Genomic DNA, 17,429 nt, shown 5'->3' with positions numbered 1-17,429 from the left:
ATGAGAGGACAACATTATATAAACTTAAAGATCCTTTAGCTTCCCTGTCACGGCTTAACATTTGGTATCAAGTCCAGTGGAAGCCACAAGCTGCAGGCCAGCAGAAGCAGCAGCAGATAATTATTTCAGAACAAGGTTTTGTCCTTCGCAGCAGCTCTGCAGTTGCACCTGATTCTAATATGGGATGGAGAACTGTTCTCTGTAAAATGACTTCTCTGATATCAGAATACAGACTTCTGAGAAGCACCAAATTTTTTGCATGTTCCAATCACTTTAGCAAGCAAAATGTTTCTTCAGAACTGAGATTTAAGAAGAAAATACTACCCAAAAATGAAAGGGTCTGATTGTTTTTCTAAGGATGCTCAAAAACATTGTGGATATGACCATTGGCTATTTTAGTGGCCTTTCTTTATATTGCTTTATATTGGCTGAGTCTGTAACCTCAACTGGATGTGACTGCGGCATGAACCTACTCAACACTAAGTCACTCCACACTATGTATGCAACATTTTAAAACAGAAGTAAAAAGCAGAGCATCAGAGAACAGTACTCCAGATAAAAGTGTAAGCGCTGCAGTCATTGAAGTCCTTGGTCTCAAGTAGCAGAGGGATTACAGTGAATTAGGAATTAATGGAGTAATGGATTAACAACTACAGGTGAACAGTGCATTAGTGTGTACCTTCTTCAACTGATGATTTTTAGATGCACAAGACCAAAAAGCTCTCGATCAGCAGGGTCATGGCTCTCATACCAACTTGCACTTTGATTCCTCACAGGAGTAGTGATCCCATTTCCAAAAGAGGCATGCACCAAATTATTGGTTACTTAATAGGACTTCTATGGGCATCAGCTCACAAGATCATTGACAGAGACATCTGCAGATCCGATCATAGCTCTCCTGTTACAGTCAGTGATGGCTTATATCTACTGAAACAAAGAAACTGGACTCAATAGCCAATGTGATTATTAAGCAGTATTCTTTATCGCAGCGCTGGGGACATTTCTTAGGGTTAGTTAAGTAAGTACAATTTGTGACATTCTACTATCACTACTTCCCCAGAGAGAAAAATGTCAAGTCGTTCCTCCCTTGCTTCTCAGCAGACCTGGAGGAAAGGTTGCAGAGAGAACTACTGTGACAGATGCATCCCACTTCAAGGCAAATCAGCATTAAGAATTTCACTGTTAATGAATATGGAAGCTTCATATAAGCATCTTAATTTCTTCTGACTTAATTTCTGACATAATTGTTTTAGAATTTCTCTGCGGACGGAAGTATGTATAAAAACACATTCCAACTATTTGATTATACACAAAACTTTCACTACTCCATAGTAACTGATACTCTTGGCTTCCTATCTCATTTCCATGAGAGACGTAAAATAAATGTTCTATAGATATTTAATGTCCTTGCTGGCTCATCCAGCCTAAAGGGTTGTTAAACAAACAAAAAAAAACCCAAACCCAATCAAAATCAACAAAAAAACAGTTGCAAAACAAAGAAAAGAAAGAAACTGAAAAAAAAAAACCAAAACCAAACCAAAACCCCCACAAAAACCACAACCACAAAATGCAAAATCCCTCACATTAACTGAGGGTGCTCTCTAAGTCTAAAGATAAAACTGCAGGCCCAATCACTTGAAAAGAGAACACAATTGTGTAACTTGATTATACCAATTTTACTCTTGAACATTTTTAGTTCAATGAAAAGGCTGAGAGGTGTGAAGAGCATATGCATTACTAAGCTCTCATTAAAGATGTATAAAATATTATGCAGTGACTATTACACTGAGCTCAAAATTCCAGTCTTCAATTTCAAAGTGCTTAGTAACTTTTGTTCAGTAAAATTTAAACACCTGCAAAAGCTCTGGGATGATGATTGTAATAATAATTTACACTCTTGTACTGCAAGAAGAAAGTCAATTTTTATAGGAGACTAAAGACCCTAAACACCAATGCAACTGCTGCAATTTTGTTGGTGCCACAAAGAACCGACCTGTCATGGTTTCAGACGGGATGGAGTTAACTTTCTTGCTAGCAGCTGGTGTAGTGCTATTTTTTGGATTTGGGATGAAAATAGTGTTGGTAAAACACTGATGGTTTTGGGCTTTGCTAAGCAGTCAAGGCCTTTTCTGCTCCTCACACTGCCACACCAGAGAGTAGGCTGGGAATCACAAGAAGCTGGGAAGGGACACAAATGGGACAGCTGACCGCAACTGATCATAGGGATATTTCATACCATATTATGTCATGCTCACTATATAAAGCTATAAAAGTATATAAGGGAAGTGGGGGGACGTTTGGAGTTATGGCGTTTGTCTTTCCAAGTAACTGTTACACATGATGGAGCCCTGCTTTCCTGGAGATGGCTGAACACCTGCCTGCTGATGGAAGTGAATGAATTCCTTGTTTTGCTTTGCTTGTGTGGGTGGCTTCTGCTTTACTTACTAAACTGTCTTTATCTTAACCCATGAGTTTTCTCACTTTTACTCTTCTGATTCTCTCCCAAATCCCACTGAGTGAACAGTGGGCAAGAAGCCGTGTGGTCCTAGTTGTTGGCTAGGGTTAAACTACGACACCACCCCAACTTTTTATTTAACAAAAACCTCTCAGTGCTTTCTACATAATATTCAAAACAACCTAAAACAGAAACAAAGAGAAGCACTCACAATATGCCCTTTGAGAGAAAAAGAAATAGCTTTGAGCTGCATCAGTCCATTCTATATATTATACTACTGATATGTACCTACCAACAAAATTGACAGGCACTAAAGGGAATGTGTACAACTTCAATAATTTTGCCCAAAGAATTTATAATATTTGTGTAAAAGGGTATATTAATAGCAGAAAGACATGGCCTTCCATGTCAACAGTTATGCATACTTCAAAACCAGGTCTGTCCTTTTCAATTTCAAGTAATGGTTCAAACTAACAATGGCTGAGGAATGATGATAAAATACTTTTGATAAAGTGCTGAGGTACCTAAATTTTACCTTGATTGAAAACAGAAGACCAACTTTTCACTCTCCATGATATGGCACTGCAGCTTTCTACCTAGCTTTACTGCACATGATAAACTCTAGAAAACCTGACATAGGCAACCAAGCCAGGAACACAGGAAAGTCCCCAATAGGCCAAAAGCCTCTAGCAACAAGATACCAACCAACATATGACAATAGAAAATAACGTTCCTAGGTCCTTCTTACTTGCTGAAGCAAGCTAGCAAGGAAGTAGAAAATTCTGTCTCCAGATGTCTGCCTCATGGGGAAGCAGACAGATGTAGCTCACAGTCTGGACTTTCTTGTTCTATGTCCAAACATACACACAATTAAATTATCTTTCCTGAATTCTTGATACTTGCAGTAATGCAATTACAAATATGCTCTGGATGAGAAGGTATGTCTGTAAAGTCTCGTACAATTCTGGTTGGAAATAAATGATATAATCCAGATACATCTTGAACAAGCAAGATAGAATGCTGTTGAATTCAGAAATTCCCAAATAAAGATATCTGTTTGACAGTTAATTTATTCTTCACATAAGTAGCTCATAAAGGAAAGGTTATTTTACAGGGCATGGGCCACATTATAAAATTAACTAAATGATCATAATCACTACTACACCAAAAATACACCTGCATGTTTTCAGTTACTCTAAAAGTATTTTAGTTATGTCAGACAGGAACTTCTCAAATAAAGTCCATTTCTTTTTCTATAAAGGAAAAAAATACTGCACAATTTTTTTTTAATCCAATTGTCATTCAATCCAATTGTCATTCCAGTTGTCAACAGTATCATATTTCACATATGTGAAAACAATGAGTCCCTCAGTTTAAAAAGAAATAAAAAACATAAATAATACAGGTTCATGGAAGCATTCAAAGATCTCTTATATGATGGAATATATGAAGGAAGCAGATTAAAAGAATATGGACTGAGTTGAAGACAGGAAGGGAAAAAATAAATTCTATATACACATATAAATGTGTGTATATATATATGTGCAGTGCCTCATACGTTCATTTTCTTCAAGTTTTTTGAACCAATTGCTTCTTCAGAAAAGTGAAAAAAAACTATGTGGCACGTAAAGTATTTCAAGCAGAGTAGTAAAAGCTTAATCGTTCTGCAGTGCAGAGTACAGATATGTGTAATTCGTTGGGAAAAATTGAATAGTTTAATACGTATCCCCTGGAAACAACTCAATATTCAATAGCCATTCAGTACACTGGATTCATTATGCTTCCATATGAATACCTTCTAATAAAAGAACTTACTATTAGCATAAGCAGATACAATACATTTTCATTACTATAGAGCAAAATGAAAAGAAACAGGAAAATTAATTCCTGTTGCAAATCTCACTTCTCCACAATCTTTCTCTGAAAAATTACAGTTGAACCATTTGTACAAGCAGATAAGGTTTTTGAGTGAGAGAGTGCACATCTAATAATATGATCCTCACAAGCACAGGGCTAGCTTGTGACTTCAAAATTTGAAAGGTCAGTATATTGTTGTATACAAACAAACTTTGAATAGTTGATTGACTCCCAATCTGATTGCTGCTTTGAGAAGGGAATCATGTTAGACCTGGACTTGGTGCAACAAGCGTTCCCTAGTAAGTCAGAGAAAGTACATGTCCAGGTCTGTAAGGAAGAGTCAAGGATTCATCTGTTCCCCACCCCTTCCATCCCAAATACATGCTGACAGGCAAGATAAAGTTTGGGGGGAAAAAGCAAACAGAAAAATGGAACAGGGGCTGAAAATGCTGTATGCTGTCAAGACTTTTCAAGGTGGGAAAATCTTCAAATGTTGGATCATATGAAACAGGATAAGCAAAGTGGTCATAGGAGTCACAGGAGCCACATGAAAGCTGTGTAAGATCCCTGGTCAACAAGGGACCCTAGTCAACAAGTCTCCTTGGCTGTATGACAGAGCAAGGGGCTACGTGAGGCTGCTGCCAAGCGATGGACAACAGGAGGCACCAACCTGGCTTGGGTGCAGCGCAGAGCTCTGCCATAGCTCTTCTTCTCCAGGATCCACCAGATTTTAAAAAAGACTTATTCTGAAAAACAGCTATCTATAAAAACGAAAATTTCTACTCAGCAGACCAATATTGCTTGTGTATTTTTCAAAGGTCTTCTGCACAATATTGAACACTTTTTTATTGAATATACTAAGCATGAATTGCATATGCTAAATAACCCCATTATACAATACAAAAAGGTTTGAGAAGTCCCATCAATGAGTACTGAATGACTATAGTAGTACATAGAATTATACTAAATAAGAGAGGAATTTCTTACATCACAATCATCTAATTGAAAGACAGAAGTAGAATCACAGAATCACAGAGGTTGGAAGGGACCTTTTAAGATCATCTAGTCCAACCAATGAAAAAAAAAAAAAAAAAACAAAAACAAAAACAAAAACAAAAACAAAAACCACCACACACGCAACCCACACACACACCACCACACCACCCAACACTAATCCATATTCCCAAGCACTATGTCAACTCCTCTCTTGAATACCTCCAGGGATGGTGCCTCAACCACCTCCCTGGGCAGCCCATTCCAATGCCTGACAACCCTTTCAGTAAAGAAATATTTCCTAATATCTAACCTGAACTTCCCCTGGCGCAACTTGAGGCCATTGCCTCTTGTCCTATCATCTGTAACTTGGGAGAAGAGACCGACCCCCGCCTCTCTACAGCCTCCTTTCAGGTACTTGTAGAGAGCAATAAGGTCTCCAAAGAGAGACCTTAGAAAGAAGAGGACATTTCTTCACAATCTGAGCATTTGGTTATCAGATATATAATATACAGGAACACCAACCACTTATGAGGTTGTGGAAAGAGATACTAAAAATTGATTTACCAAACAGGAATCTAAATATGGTAATTTAGAATATGTGTTTAAGATAAAACTGCAATATATTTCTATATTTTTTGGCTGAAATTCAATGGCTTTTTTGCACACCCAATGGAATCAATATTCCAAGGAAATTAACATTAGAATAAATAAATAAATAAATAAATCCATCCACTTATCCATACCCTGAATTCTTTGAACTGCAAATAAATCAGTCAATCTTCAAATATATGTATTGAGGGGAAATGGAACAAAAATTGCCATTGCCTTTCAGGACATGGATCTATTCTAATTAGGTTAATTAACACCTCAAAGCAAAACCTTGTATTTAGCGTATTCTTTTTGTAATCAGGCTTATTTTGTAACCTTTCTAACTTTTGTGGATTGATGACATACAGCAAATTAAGTTAATGAAAAATAAGAAAGCAAATAAGATTTTTACATCATTCTCAAGAATGAAGTTAAGATGGATTACAAACCTTAGTATCCGAATTGCTTCTGAAGTCATTATCAGCATACATGTTTAAAAGGTTGTGTTTCTATTTTCTTTTTTCTGATCTATGACAGAAAACAAACAATCCTGTTCCTGCTTCCTCAATTCATAAAGTGAGAAGCCCCTTTATTGCACAGTTTTTCATTCTTCCAGTAATCCTTTTCCCAGTTTTATAACTAATGGTAGACCTAAAGCATGTCCTTTAAAAATATATCCATTTTTTAATCAAAGATTCTGGTAGCACTGAGTTGCCCACCATTCTAGGGGAACTATTCCAGCGGGTATATTATTTATAGTTTATATTTATTTATAGTTTCAGTTTCCAGCCAGAGGATTTTGTCAGACAAAAAACTTTTTGCACATACAGAAATGTGTATTGGTTGAGATCATAATACCTCTTAAGTTACTACTCCTGTAAGTACTTCAGAATTTTTACTGAGTATCATTTTAATTATGGGATGTTTTAGTTTCAGGGTGTGAATCCCATATTGGAATCTAGTTTAAATTAATCTAGAAAATTATTTACGCAATAAGTGCTATCAGAAATAGTCTTAAAATCTATATTGGCAGTTAATTTAAGTGAATTTCTTTTAATTAATAAACCTGCATATAAATGAAATACAATCAAAGTCTTTAATCTGCCATTAAAAGATAAAACTTGAATTATTCACATAGTTCTTATCTGATATCCTTCCAATTTGTCAACACCTTCCTTGAGAATAGGGAATCCTTCCAATAATCATATCATTAATACTACGTTATAGCAATGATACTGCCTCCCTAAATTTACTTTATACCCACCAGCTGATCCACTTAAGCATCATATTAACTTTTGCTACTATGAGCTCACATTCAGTTGCATACCATAACAGCTATTTTGAAGTTGCTGCTTAACAAACCATACCAACTCCCTGCTCATATAGTATGTGACTGACATTATTTATTTTTAATATATTTGATTCACATTTGATGATATTAAAAACATTTTTTTTCAAGTTAACTCTCTGTTAAACCACTCAGTCACACTATAAAAATACCCTAGACTTAGAACTACATACATAAGTCTTTGGGACCCAGCAAGATGCATACCAGAGTCCTGAAGGAATTGGCCGATGTAGTTGCCAACCCACTCTTGAGGATATCTGAAAAGTCATGGCTGTCAGGTGAAGTCCCTGGTGACTGGAAAAAGGGAAGCACTGCACCTATTTCTGAAAAGGGTAGAAAGGAGGTCCCTGCAAAGTACTGACCTGTCAGCATGGGAAGATCATGGAACAGATCCTCCTAGAAGCTCTGCTAAGGTATGTGGAGGACAGGAAGGCAATTCAAAACAGTCAGCATTGCTTCACCAGGGGCAAGTCCTGCCTGACCAACACAATGGCCTTCTATGATGGAGTGACTACATCAGGGGATAGTGGAAGAACTATGGATGTCATATATCTGGACTGCTATAAGGCCTTTGACACAGTCTCCCACAATATCCTTCTTTCTAAATTGGAGAGGTATGGATTTGATGGATGAACTGCTCAGTGGATGATGAATTGGTTGGATAGTCACATCCAGAGGGTAGGGGTCAACAGCTAAATGTCCAGATGGAGATCGGTGACAAATGGTATCCCTCAGGAGTCCATATTGGGACCAGTACTGTTTGATATCTTCATCAACGACATAGTGGAATTGAGTGCACCCTCAGCAAGTTTGCAGACGACACCATGCTGAGTGGTGCAGTTGACAAACCTGAGGGACGGGATGCCGTCCAGACAGACCTGGATAGGTTCAGTTGTGAAAGAAGTGGGCCCATGGGAACCTCATGAGGTTCAACAAGTCCAAGTGCAAGGTCCTGCATGTGGGCTGGGCAACCACCGGTACCCGTGCAGGCTGGGGGATGAAGGGATTGAGAGCAGCCCTGCTGAGAAGGACTTGGTGGTACTGGTGGATGAAAAGCTGGACATGGGCCAGCAATGTGCGCTCACAGCACAGGAAGCCAACTGCATCCTGTGCTTCATCAAAAGAAGCATGGCCAGCAGGTTGTGGGAGGTGATCCTGTCCCTCTGCTCTCATGAGACCCCACCTGGAGTACTGTATCCAGCTCTGGAGCCCTCAGCACAGCAAAGACATAGACCTGTTGGTGTGAGTCCAGAGGAGGGCCACAGAAACAGAGGGATGGAACACCTCTCCTATGAGGAAAGGCTGTTGTTCAGGGTTGTGCAGCCTGGAGAAAAGAAGACTCTGGGGCCTTATTGTGGCCCTTCAGTACTTAAAGGGGGTCTACAGAAAAGATGGAGACAGGCTGCTGCATCAGGAAAAGGGGTAATGGTTAGGATAGATTTAGCCGAGACGTAAGGAAGAGGGTGGTGAAAGCCTGGCACAGGTTGCCCAGAGAGGTGGTAGATGCTCCATCCCTGGAAACATCCAAGGTCAGGTTGGATGGGGCTCTGCGTAACCTCATCTAGTTGAAGGTGTCCCTGCTTATTGTAGGGGAGTTGGACTAGATGACCTTTAAAGCTCTCTTCCAATCCAAACTAATCTATGACTTTATGAACTATTATAGTTATATCAATTATTATATTAGCAGTTATACCCACTGCAATAATTTTGAAGTCTTCTTTTATAACTACTGGAAAAAAAAAATGTGTGAAACCCTTTTAGTAAGTATAGGTTTATGATACCAACAATTGTTTATCAGCCAAAACGAAAATCCATTACTTCTTTTGTAACAAGGCCACAGGCTATTAACTGTGCAATCATCTTTTAAAACATAAGCTGATACACCTATCCTGCTTTAATTGGCATTTTTGACATAAATGAAAAGCACTGTAATTTGCTAATATATTTGTTGACTGCAAGAATTTTTGGAAGGGACATGGAGGTCATAAGATATACTGAAAAAACCCCAAAACAACTGCTTTTCAAGCAAACTGAAAAGAATCAACCAAAAATGCAACCAAAGCCAATTTTCCCTTAAAACCTTTAGATGTTCCCCTTCTACAGCTATGACCCTGATTAAATCAACAGGATTGTTAAGAACCTGCTGAGTTGTATGTCTGAGGACAGAAAAAGGCTCAGGTTTGCTTCACTGCATCTTGCTATACATCTTCAAGGACACAAGTAGAAGAAAGATATTACAATAACTATTCATATTAGTTTGATCTTCTTGCTTTGAATTTGGAAATCCCAGACAAGCACACCATTTTCTGAAAACTCCTGCGAGAAAACTGTATGCAAGAAAAGAATACGGTTAGGAAAATGGCTAGAAAAGTTTGAAAACTCCAGGCTGCTATTTCAGTAGACAGAATGAAGACAGTATCAGGGAATTTCCCAGGCTTCAGTTATGCAATCTCTTCCCTGGTGAATGCCCTACACTTATAGGAAAAGATTCATCCAGCTCCCCCCTCTCCTGATCTCTCCACTGCAATTCATTCTTGAAAGGGAGCCACAACTGAAAATACAAGCAAAACTTTGTTTACTAAATGTTTACTCCGCCTTGATATTCAGCTGTCTTTTTTTTTTTATTGTTGTTTACATACTATATTTCTTTTCAGACTAGACACTAGCCCCATTATTATTATACTCTAATCAGTGATGATGGTGGAAACTTTTCAGCAGTTTTCTCTCTCCTGAAGTTAAAGCTCAGTCAGAGTTTTAATGGCTTTTTTAAGTTAAACTGTAATGAAAATGGTTTTGTCCCTACCACATAAAGTCAAAACCAGTTTCTGGTTTATTCACCAAGAAGAAATCATGCTTGACCAATCTGATAGCCTTCTACGATAGAATGACTGGCTGGGTGGATGATGGGGAGGGCAGTAGATGTTGTCTACCTTGACTTCAGCAAGGCTTTTGACACTGTATCCCATAACATCCTCATAGGTAAGCTTAGAAAGTGCGAGTTATATGAGTGGGCAGTGAGATGGATTGAGAACTGGCTGAATATAGAGCTCAGAGGGTTGTGATCAGCAGCACAGAGTCCAGTTGGAGGCCTGTAACTAGCGGTATTCCCCAGGAGTCAGTACTGAGTCCAGTCTTATTCAATATATTCATCAATGAACTGGATGAGGGGACAGAGTGTACCTGCAGCAAAAAATACAGCAGCAGATACAAAACTGGGAGGAGTGGCTGATACACCAGAAGGCTGTGCTGCCACACAGCAAGACCTGGAAAGGGTAGAGAGTTGAGCAGTGAGGAACCTGATGAAATTCAACAAGCGCAAGCGTACTGTCCTGCACCTGGGGAGGAATAATCCCATGCACCAGTACAGGCTAGGGGCTGACCTGCTGGAAAGTAGCTCTGTAGAGAGACCTTGGAGTCCTGGTGGAGAACAAGTTGACCATGAGCCAGCAATGTGCCCTTGTGGCCAAGAAGGCATTAAAAAGAGTGTGGCCAGCACTTTGAGGGAGGTCATCCTCCCCCTCTACTCTGTCCTGGTGAGGCCCCATCTGGAGTACTGTGTCCAGTTCTGGGCCCCCCAGTTCAAAAAGGACAGGGAACTACTGGAAAGAGTCCAGCAGAGGACTACAAAGATGATAAAGGGAATGGAGCACCTCTCCTTTAAGGAAAGGCTGAGAGACCTGTGTCTTTTTAGTCTGGAGAAGATTGAGAGGGGATCTTATCAACACTTAAAAATATCGAAAGGGCGGGTGTCAAGAGGATGGAGTCAGGCTCTTCTCAGTGGTGCCTGGTGACAGGACAAGTGGCAACAGACAAGCTGGAACACAGGAAGTTCCACCTGAACATGTGTAAAAACTTCTTTACTTTGAGGGTGACAGAGCACTGGAATAGGCTGCCCAGAGAGGTGATGGAGTCTCCTTCTCTGGAGATATTCACAACCCACCTGGATGCGTTCCTGTGCAACCTGCTCTAGGTGGACCTGCTTTGGCAGGGGGGTTGGACTAGATGATCTCTGGAGGTCCCTTCCAACCCATACAATTCTGTGATTCTGTAATCTTGAACCACTAATAATTTGCTAATAATGAACAAGACCAAAGAGCTTCCCAATGGATGGAAAATCTAGCATTTAATACAAAGAATTGCACAGCAGAGTAGGTTCATTTTAGCCACAAGCTTTTCCAGTCAACATTGACTGAAAATTTATGACAGTCCCAGCATAACTTCAATTTCCAGCTACAATACAGAAAATCACAGAATTGTTTAGGTTGGGAAAGACCTTTCAGATCATTGAATCCAATAACAAATTTCTCACCATCTCTCCATAATGGCTTGTGGCAGAACAGAAGAAAAAATAGCCATCGCGTTTCATTGCTTTGAGTTCTAAGCACCATTATTCCGTAAAAACAGAACATGGAAGTATGGATGAGATCTAAAGCCCTTGGAGTCTTCATTCTCCCACCAGCAAATCCTAACCTGCATCTGCATAAACTCAGAAGTACAAATACATGTGTAAACACCTTTTAACAGGGAATAAAATCACTGAAAGACAAACAGACTGACAAGGTCCTGACCTTACAGGACACTACATACTATAAATAGTTTACAGTTTTCCAGCAAGGAAGAATAAAAATAGATAAGATAAAATTTAGTTAAAAGTTCCCGTAATCAGCACAAAAAGTCTCCATACTGAGAAAATCCCAACTAGAGTTTACAGAGGGGCACAGATGTTACTGAATATGATGACAAAGAAGAAACAGTGATGGCCAGAATGCAGCAAATGTTGCCTACAGAATCTAATGGATGAACAAACCACATATGCAATAAGAACAAGGTTCACTGAATATAAATACTATCTGATTATCTGGAATGGTTGGGAATATATTTATATTTCTCATAGCAACATGGAAACCAGTCCATTTTCCAAATATACTGCACAAGGTATTAGATTAGGCACAAGTTCTTTAAGAAGAAATCATGGAAGTATAACACAAGCCATCTTTATTATGATTTTCTTATTAAATTGCACTAATGAAAACTATTTTGAATTTTATCTTATTATTTGTTTATTTTATAGGTATGGGTTACTTAATTTTACTGAGTGATACTATATACAAAAAAAAATGCAAAATCATTAATCAATTAGCTTTTTCTGCCTTAAAACATACTATTGTTTCATTCTAAGCTACTATAATGGGCACCTTAAATTTACTGGGGGAAAAAAACCCAACCAAACATGCACTGCAATTCAGAATTGTCTTTTCACATCAATTCCAGAAGGACAAAAATGTGTCATGCTGAAGAAAACATAATCAGTCATGAAAAATCTGCAACAGGAACACTCACCATTATTTGTGTTATCGTTACACGTCTGAAAAAATATATAATAGTTCAAAAATCCTAAAAAGCACAACTACTGCATGGCTTGTGTAATAAAGGTTCATTTGTAAAACAGTCACACTGCTATTTAAAATACCTAGGAAAAACTACCAAGAAGAACCACAGGTTGACACTAGAAAATTGAAATCTCATCAAAAGAGCAAATCTTATCTTCAAAAATTATACACACCTCCTTCATCTTTTCATCCATGTGTTCATACATGAGTATTTTGGGCGTTTTCAAAAAAAAAAAATTGCATTAATGTTGCCGGTTTATGGTTAGTTGTTTTTTGGTGTTTTTTTCTCTTCTTAACATATATAACTTGTACTCGTATTTGTATTTAATTATTATGCAAAACCACCAGAAACCAAAAAAATATCCCCTGAGTCCTTGTGGGCAACCTCCACAAGCACTATTTTCCAGATGCACATAAAATATCAGGTAGTGGCAGTTAAGCCCTTCCTAAAAATGTAATTCTTTTTTCTTATGAAAACCATCCAGTGTCTGACAAATAAAATTGCAATTAATTTTGGTTACTATGCATGAAGATGAGAATAAAAGGCAGTATTCTTTGAGGATATATTTTAGTTATACATTTCCTTATAAAAATTTCATAGAATTATAGTAAAAAATGGTTAACTGTTACAAACTCTCAGAAAACAAAACTAGCAATACTACAATTACGTTATACTTTTATCTAATTGTGACATTGAAGCCAGAGAAAAGAAACATATTTCAATTAATAAATTCCATACTGTTGAGAATGGAAATTCTAATAATTTTTTCTATCTTACAAAATCTTGATAATAGTAATGTGATAAAAGACTTGTGGCAGGGCATATTTGTTACTCTTCAAACATGAAAACAAGCCCTGGGAAAATGGGTAACCCAGCAAGCTCCAATGGTCTTATATCTCTGACAGCCAGAGAAAGTTTTAATTAGCTTGCTAGTTGAGGGCTTCCTATAATAAGTGCTATTCTGTCATTTCTAATGCGTTCTCGTGATCAGTTAATGGATTTTATTTTTTTTTTCTTTTTTTCCTCCAGCTCAGACAACCTTCCTGTCTTATAATTTCTTCTAAATCAATTCACAGGTTATTCATATTATTCATATTTTCTCATCTGGAACACTAATGAGCTTGTCTAAAATTCAGTTTTAATGCATGATTCTCCTGACTCACTGAGGTGCTCTCTTTCAAATCCACATCACATTTCTAGACTACTCCCCAAAATTTCAGTAGAAATCAGTTGATGTGCCACCATTTGAAACTCTGTCACTCACATGTCTATATATACATTGAGTTCAGAACCTAAATCACACACACACACACACACACACACACACACACACACACACGCGCGCGCGGCTTGATTAGCCTTTCTGGAGCCCTAAGACTTGTGTATAACACTTTCTGGTTTTCCAAGCATTCTCCAAAAATCTTACACAGCTTGTAGAACAAGAGGATCCACTATTCAAGTGTGAATGCCAAAATAAAACTGGCTGTACGGGACCTCAGGATGCCATCTACTCCAAGGTCTTAGTCAAAGTAGGGTTGCCTTCAAAGTCAGATCAGGTTGCCCAGGAACTTGTGCAGCACAGTTCTGTTTCATTTTGTGGCCACTGAATCTCTCTCTTCTATACATTGACCTGATTTTTTTGTGACTTATGGAAGAACGTCCCATCGCTATGATTTCTGTATTAAGCGGTTCTTATGAATCTACAGTAGACTCCAGAGTTCAAACTGAACAGGGAGTAAATATTTATGTATTTATTCGCTTGCCAAGATAAAATTTCAAATTAAATGTTCTCTTAGCGAAGGAAAGTGCTTTGAAACTTTTTAAGGAGATCCAAGTCTTTGCATATGGAATGTGCACATGGTATCTTGTGGAGGTTGTTATTGCATAGTAAGATTGAAATCTAAGCCCAAACAGAGGTAAACAAGATACTATTCTTGACTTGACCAGACTCTAAGCAGAAAAAAGAAAAGCTTTTAAACTGGGATGATTGTTAACTTATCTGAGAAAAACAGAATGAGCAGCTGAATAACTTAAGCTAAAAATGCAATAGATAAACACAATCTAAAGGTAGCACATTTCTCATCACTTGAAGTGTTTGTGATTATGTTTGTGTGGCTCACAAAAACATGCTTTAGTCAAACATACTTTACTGGATTCTAATTAGAGGAAAATAAGTAAAACTAATTATTTCTCTAATACAAGAAATTAAATTACGAGTTCAAAAAGTTTGTTTTATATGTCCGTACTATCTAGAAACCTATGAAATCAAGAAATCAGGATGGAAATATTCATAAAAGTTGAATAAAACAAAAGCCCAACATTTCTCTATCTCTCCTGGACTTCACTTTATTTTCTCTAGTCTCCTTGACATACTGCTAAAATAGAAATACATTGTTCCTCATCAAAATACACAGGTAAGGATCCTTAGTTTCCACCACTGAAGAAATCCATGTCCTGTAATTCAACTTGTAATTTCTTTATTTACATTTGTTGAAGCGTGCTATCAAACATAAATCTAGCTAAACCCAAAGTTAACCAAAGCACCTTGAGAAGCTATGAAACTACAATGGTACTGTCACTTCTTGGCTGATGCATTCTCTGCAAGGTGCTGGAAAATAAAGCAAAGTGAAAGGCAAAGAGGAAATTCACTCACAGACAACTCAGTAATTTGCAGCAGATCATGAATAAAATTTACTAGAATAAAATTATGTAACCAACTTCCCATTATTAATGGCAATTCATGGATAAAAAGGCATCAGGCAATGGGCTCAGCAAATTGCACTGGTGGTGACAGAAGTTTGATGTCTACTGCCATATATCTCTGGATTGCACAGCGCCTGCCCCTGTCCTTGCACTCACAGTGCATGCAAATTTGTACAGGCACAGGAATCGTGATATGCATAGATATACAAAGATTTTCTCTGACAATAAAGAAACTGGTCCACCTGGTTAAAAGCTGGATACCACTAATACATACATTATACATGTTCCTAGCATCACTTTCATCTTGCTCTTTTCAGACCACTGGACAAATATTTTAGCTGCTATTGGCAAATTTTACTCAGTTGAAAGGTAAATGGTTGAGCATACATTCCTAATCAATCGCAGCACAAAATGAAACAGGTTTTAAGAGTTTCTTTCATTGGTTTGGTTGGTTTTCTTTGTTTTTAATGTGAACCTGTCTTCCATGGAATAATAACAAACCAAGAGTATGTATTCAGTCAGATCCCTGTCTTAAATTGACTGTTTCATAAATTCCTAAACTGCTTTTAAAAGACAAACACAACTAGTTGTTGCTACTGTATCCCTGCTCATACTTCCAGACTGTAAATTATTTAGAACAAGAACTTCTAAACATGTTTGAACAGAGCTTTCCACTAGAGATCACAAACAAAAACTGTTCAAGTTTTTATTATCAGGATTATTAAGATAATTACATAAAATGAGTAAATATAGCACCAGGCTAAAGGAAGAAGCAAAACCAAATTGAAGATACTTGCCTGGGTAACAAGTGGCTCCAGTAGCCTCTCGACTGTGAGAGTCCTGATTTCCAAACTTTTGGGGTCCCATTTCAAAATGATAGGTGATGTTGCAGAAGTCATACTCCCTAGAACAGAAAAAATTACACAACATCCATGAATATTATTAGTGTAATATCCAATTATTGCATATAATCTATTTAGAGAATAGCATATACCTCGTTTCCGTTTACATATAAAATACTTCTCCATAACCTTGCTAGTGTTCCTCTAGTCCCAAAAACTCCCAAGTGCACCACTGCCACATCCACAGAGTGCGTAAACATTTATATTCAAATTTTTTTTCTCCCCTATACCCCGAAGAATAGATTCCGTACGTGCTGCATACATGTTGTATTGCGTGTATGTGGCAAGGTTTTAGTAGTCGGGGAGCTGCAAGGTGGGCTCTGTGATTAGAGGCTAGGGGCTGCCCCAAGATGGATATAGCATGGACCCACCACAGGACAGAGCTGAGCACATCAGTGATGCTGGTGGTACCTCTGGGAAAACGCATTTAAGAAAGGACAAAACACTGCCTGGCAGTGTGAGGAGTGAGGCATAGAGAGCATGAAAAACTATCCTGCAAACCCCAAGGTCAGAGAAGGAGGAAGGGGAAGAGCTGCTCCCAGCACTAGAGCAGATATTCCCCTGCAGCCTATGAAGAAGACCATGGGGAAACAGGTATTTTCCTGCAGCCCATAGAGGACTACATTGGAGCAGATATTAGTGCAGGCCATGGAGGACCCAACACTGCAGCAGATGAATATAACCTGAAGGAACTGCATTCCATGGAAAACACACACAGGAACGGGTTTATGCTGAAGGACTACTGCCCACAGAGAGGACTCACACTAGAGCAGGGAAAAAGGATGAGGAAGGGCAGCAAAGATGAAGCGTTATGAACTGACTGCAACCTCCATTCCCCATTGCCCATCCCCCTGCGCCACTCGGTGCTGGAAAGGCAAGGAAGTAAGAAGGTCAGGAGTGAAGGAGTGAAGTTGACACTGAGAAAAAAGAGGATGGGGGAAGGTGTTTTAGATTTTGTGTTTTTCTTTTTTTTTTCTCATGATCCGATTCTATTTTAATTAGCAATAAATTAAATTAATTTTCCCCAAGTCAAGTCTATTTTGCCTGTGGTGGTTATTGGTAAGTGATTGCCCTGTCTTTATATCCAGCCACAAGGTTTTCATCCTATTTCCTCCCCTTGTCCTGTTATGACGGGGAGTGAGAGAGCAGCTTGGTGGGCACCTGGCAGCCAAACAAGGTCAACCCACCA

At 38.4% G+C, this 17,429-nt stretch overlaps 1 protein-coding gene across 5 annotated transcripts in view; it reads right to left on the bottom strand.

The window, feature by feature from the left end:
* The window catches only part of CTNNA2 (catenin alpha 2), a 456,927-nt gene extending 440,675 nt beyond the window's left edge, over window positions 1–16,252 (bottom strand). For 3 of the 5 annotated variants that reach the window (XM_074148276.1, XM_074148277.1, XM_074148275.1), the window contains exon 1: window positions 16,136–16,252. In XM_074148276.1, coding sequence (XP_074004377.1) covers window positions 16,136–16,237 — 102 coding nt within the window. In that variant the 5' untranslated portion in view covers window positions 16,238–16,252. The remainder of the gene's footprint in view (window positions 1–16,135) is intronic. The other 2 variants (XM_074148273.1, XM_074148274.1) reach the window with 1 other exon arrangement.
* Window positions 16,253–17,429: the final 1,177 nt, after the last annotated feature.

The sequence above is a fragment of the Numenius arquata genome, chromosome 5, assembly GCF_964106895.1.
Source record: "Numenius arquata chromosome 5, bNumArq3.hap1.1, whole genome shotgun sequence".
In the NCBI taxonomy this organism is placed as follows: Eukaryota; Metazoa; Chordata; class Aves; order Charadriiformes; family Scolopacidae; genus Numenius; species Numenius arquata.
Note: the sequence above shows the minus strand (reverse complement) of the source record. Positions and strands in the feature narration are given on the sequence as shown.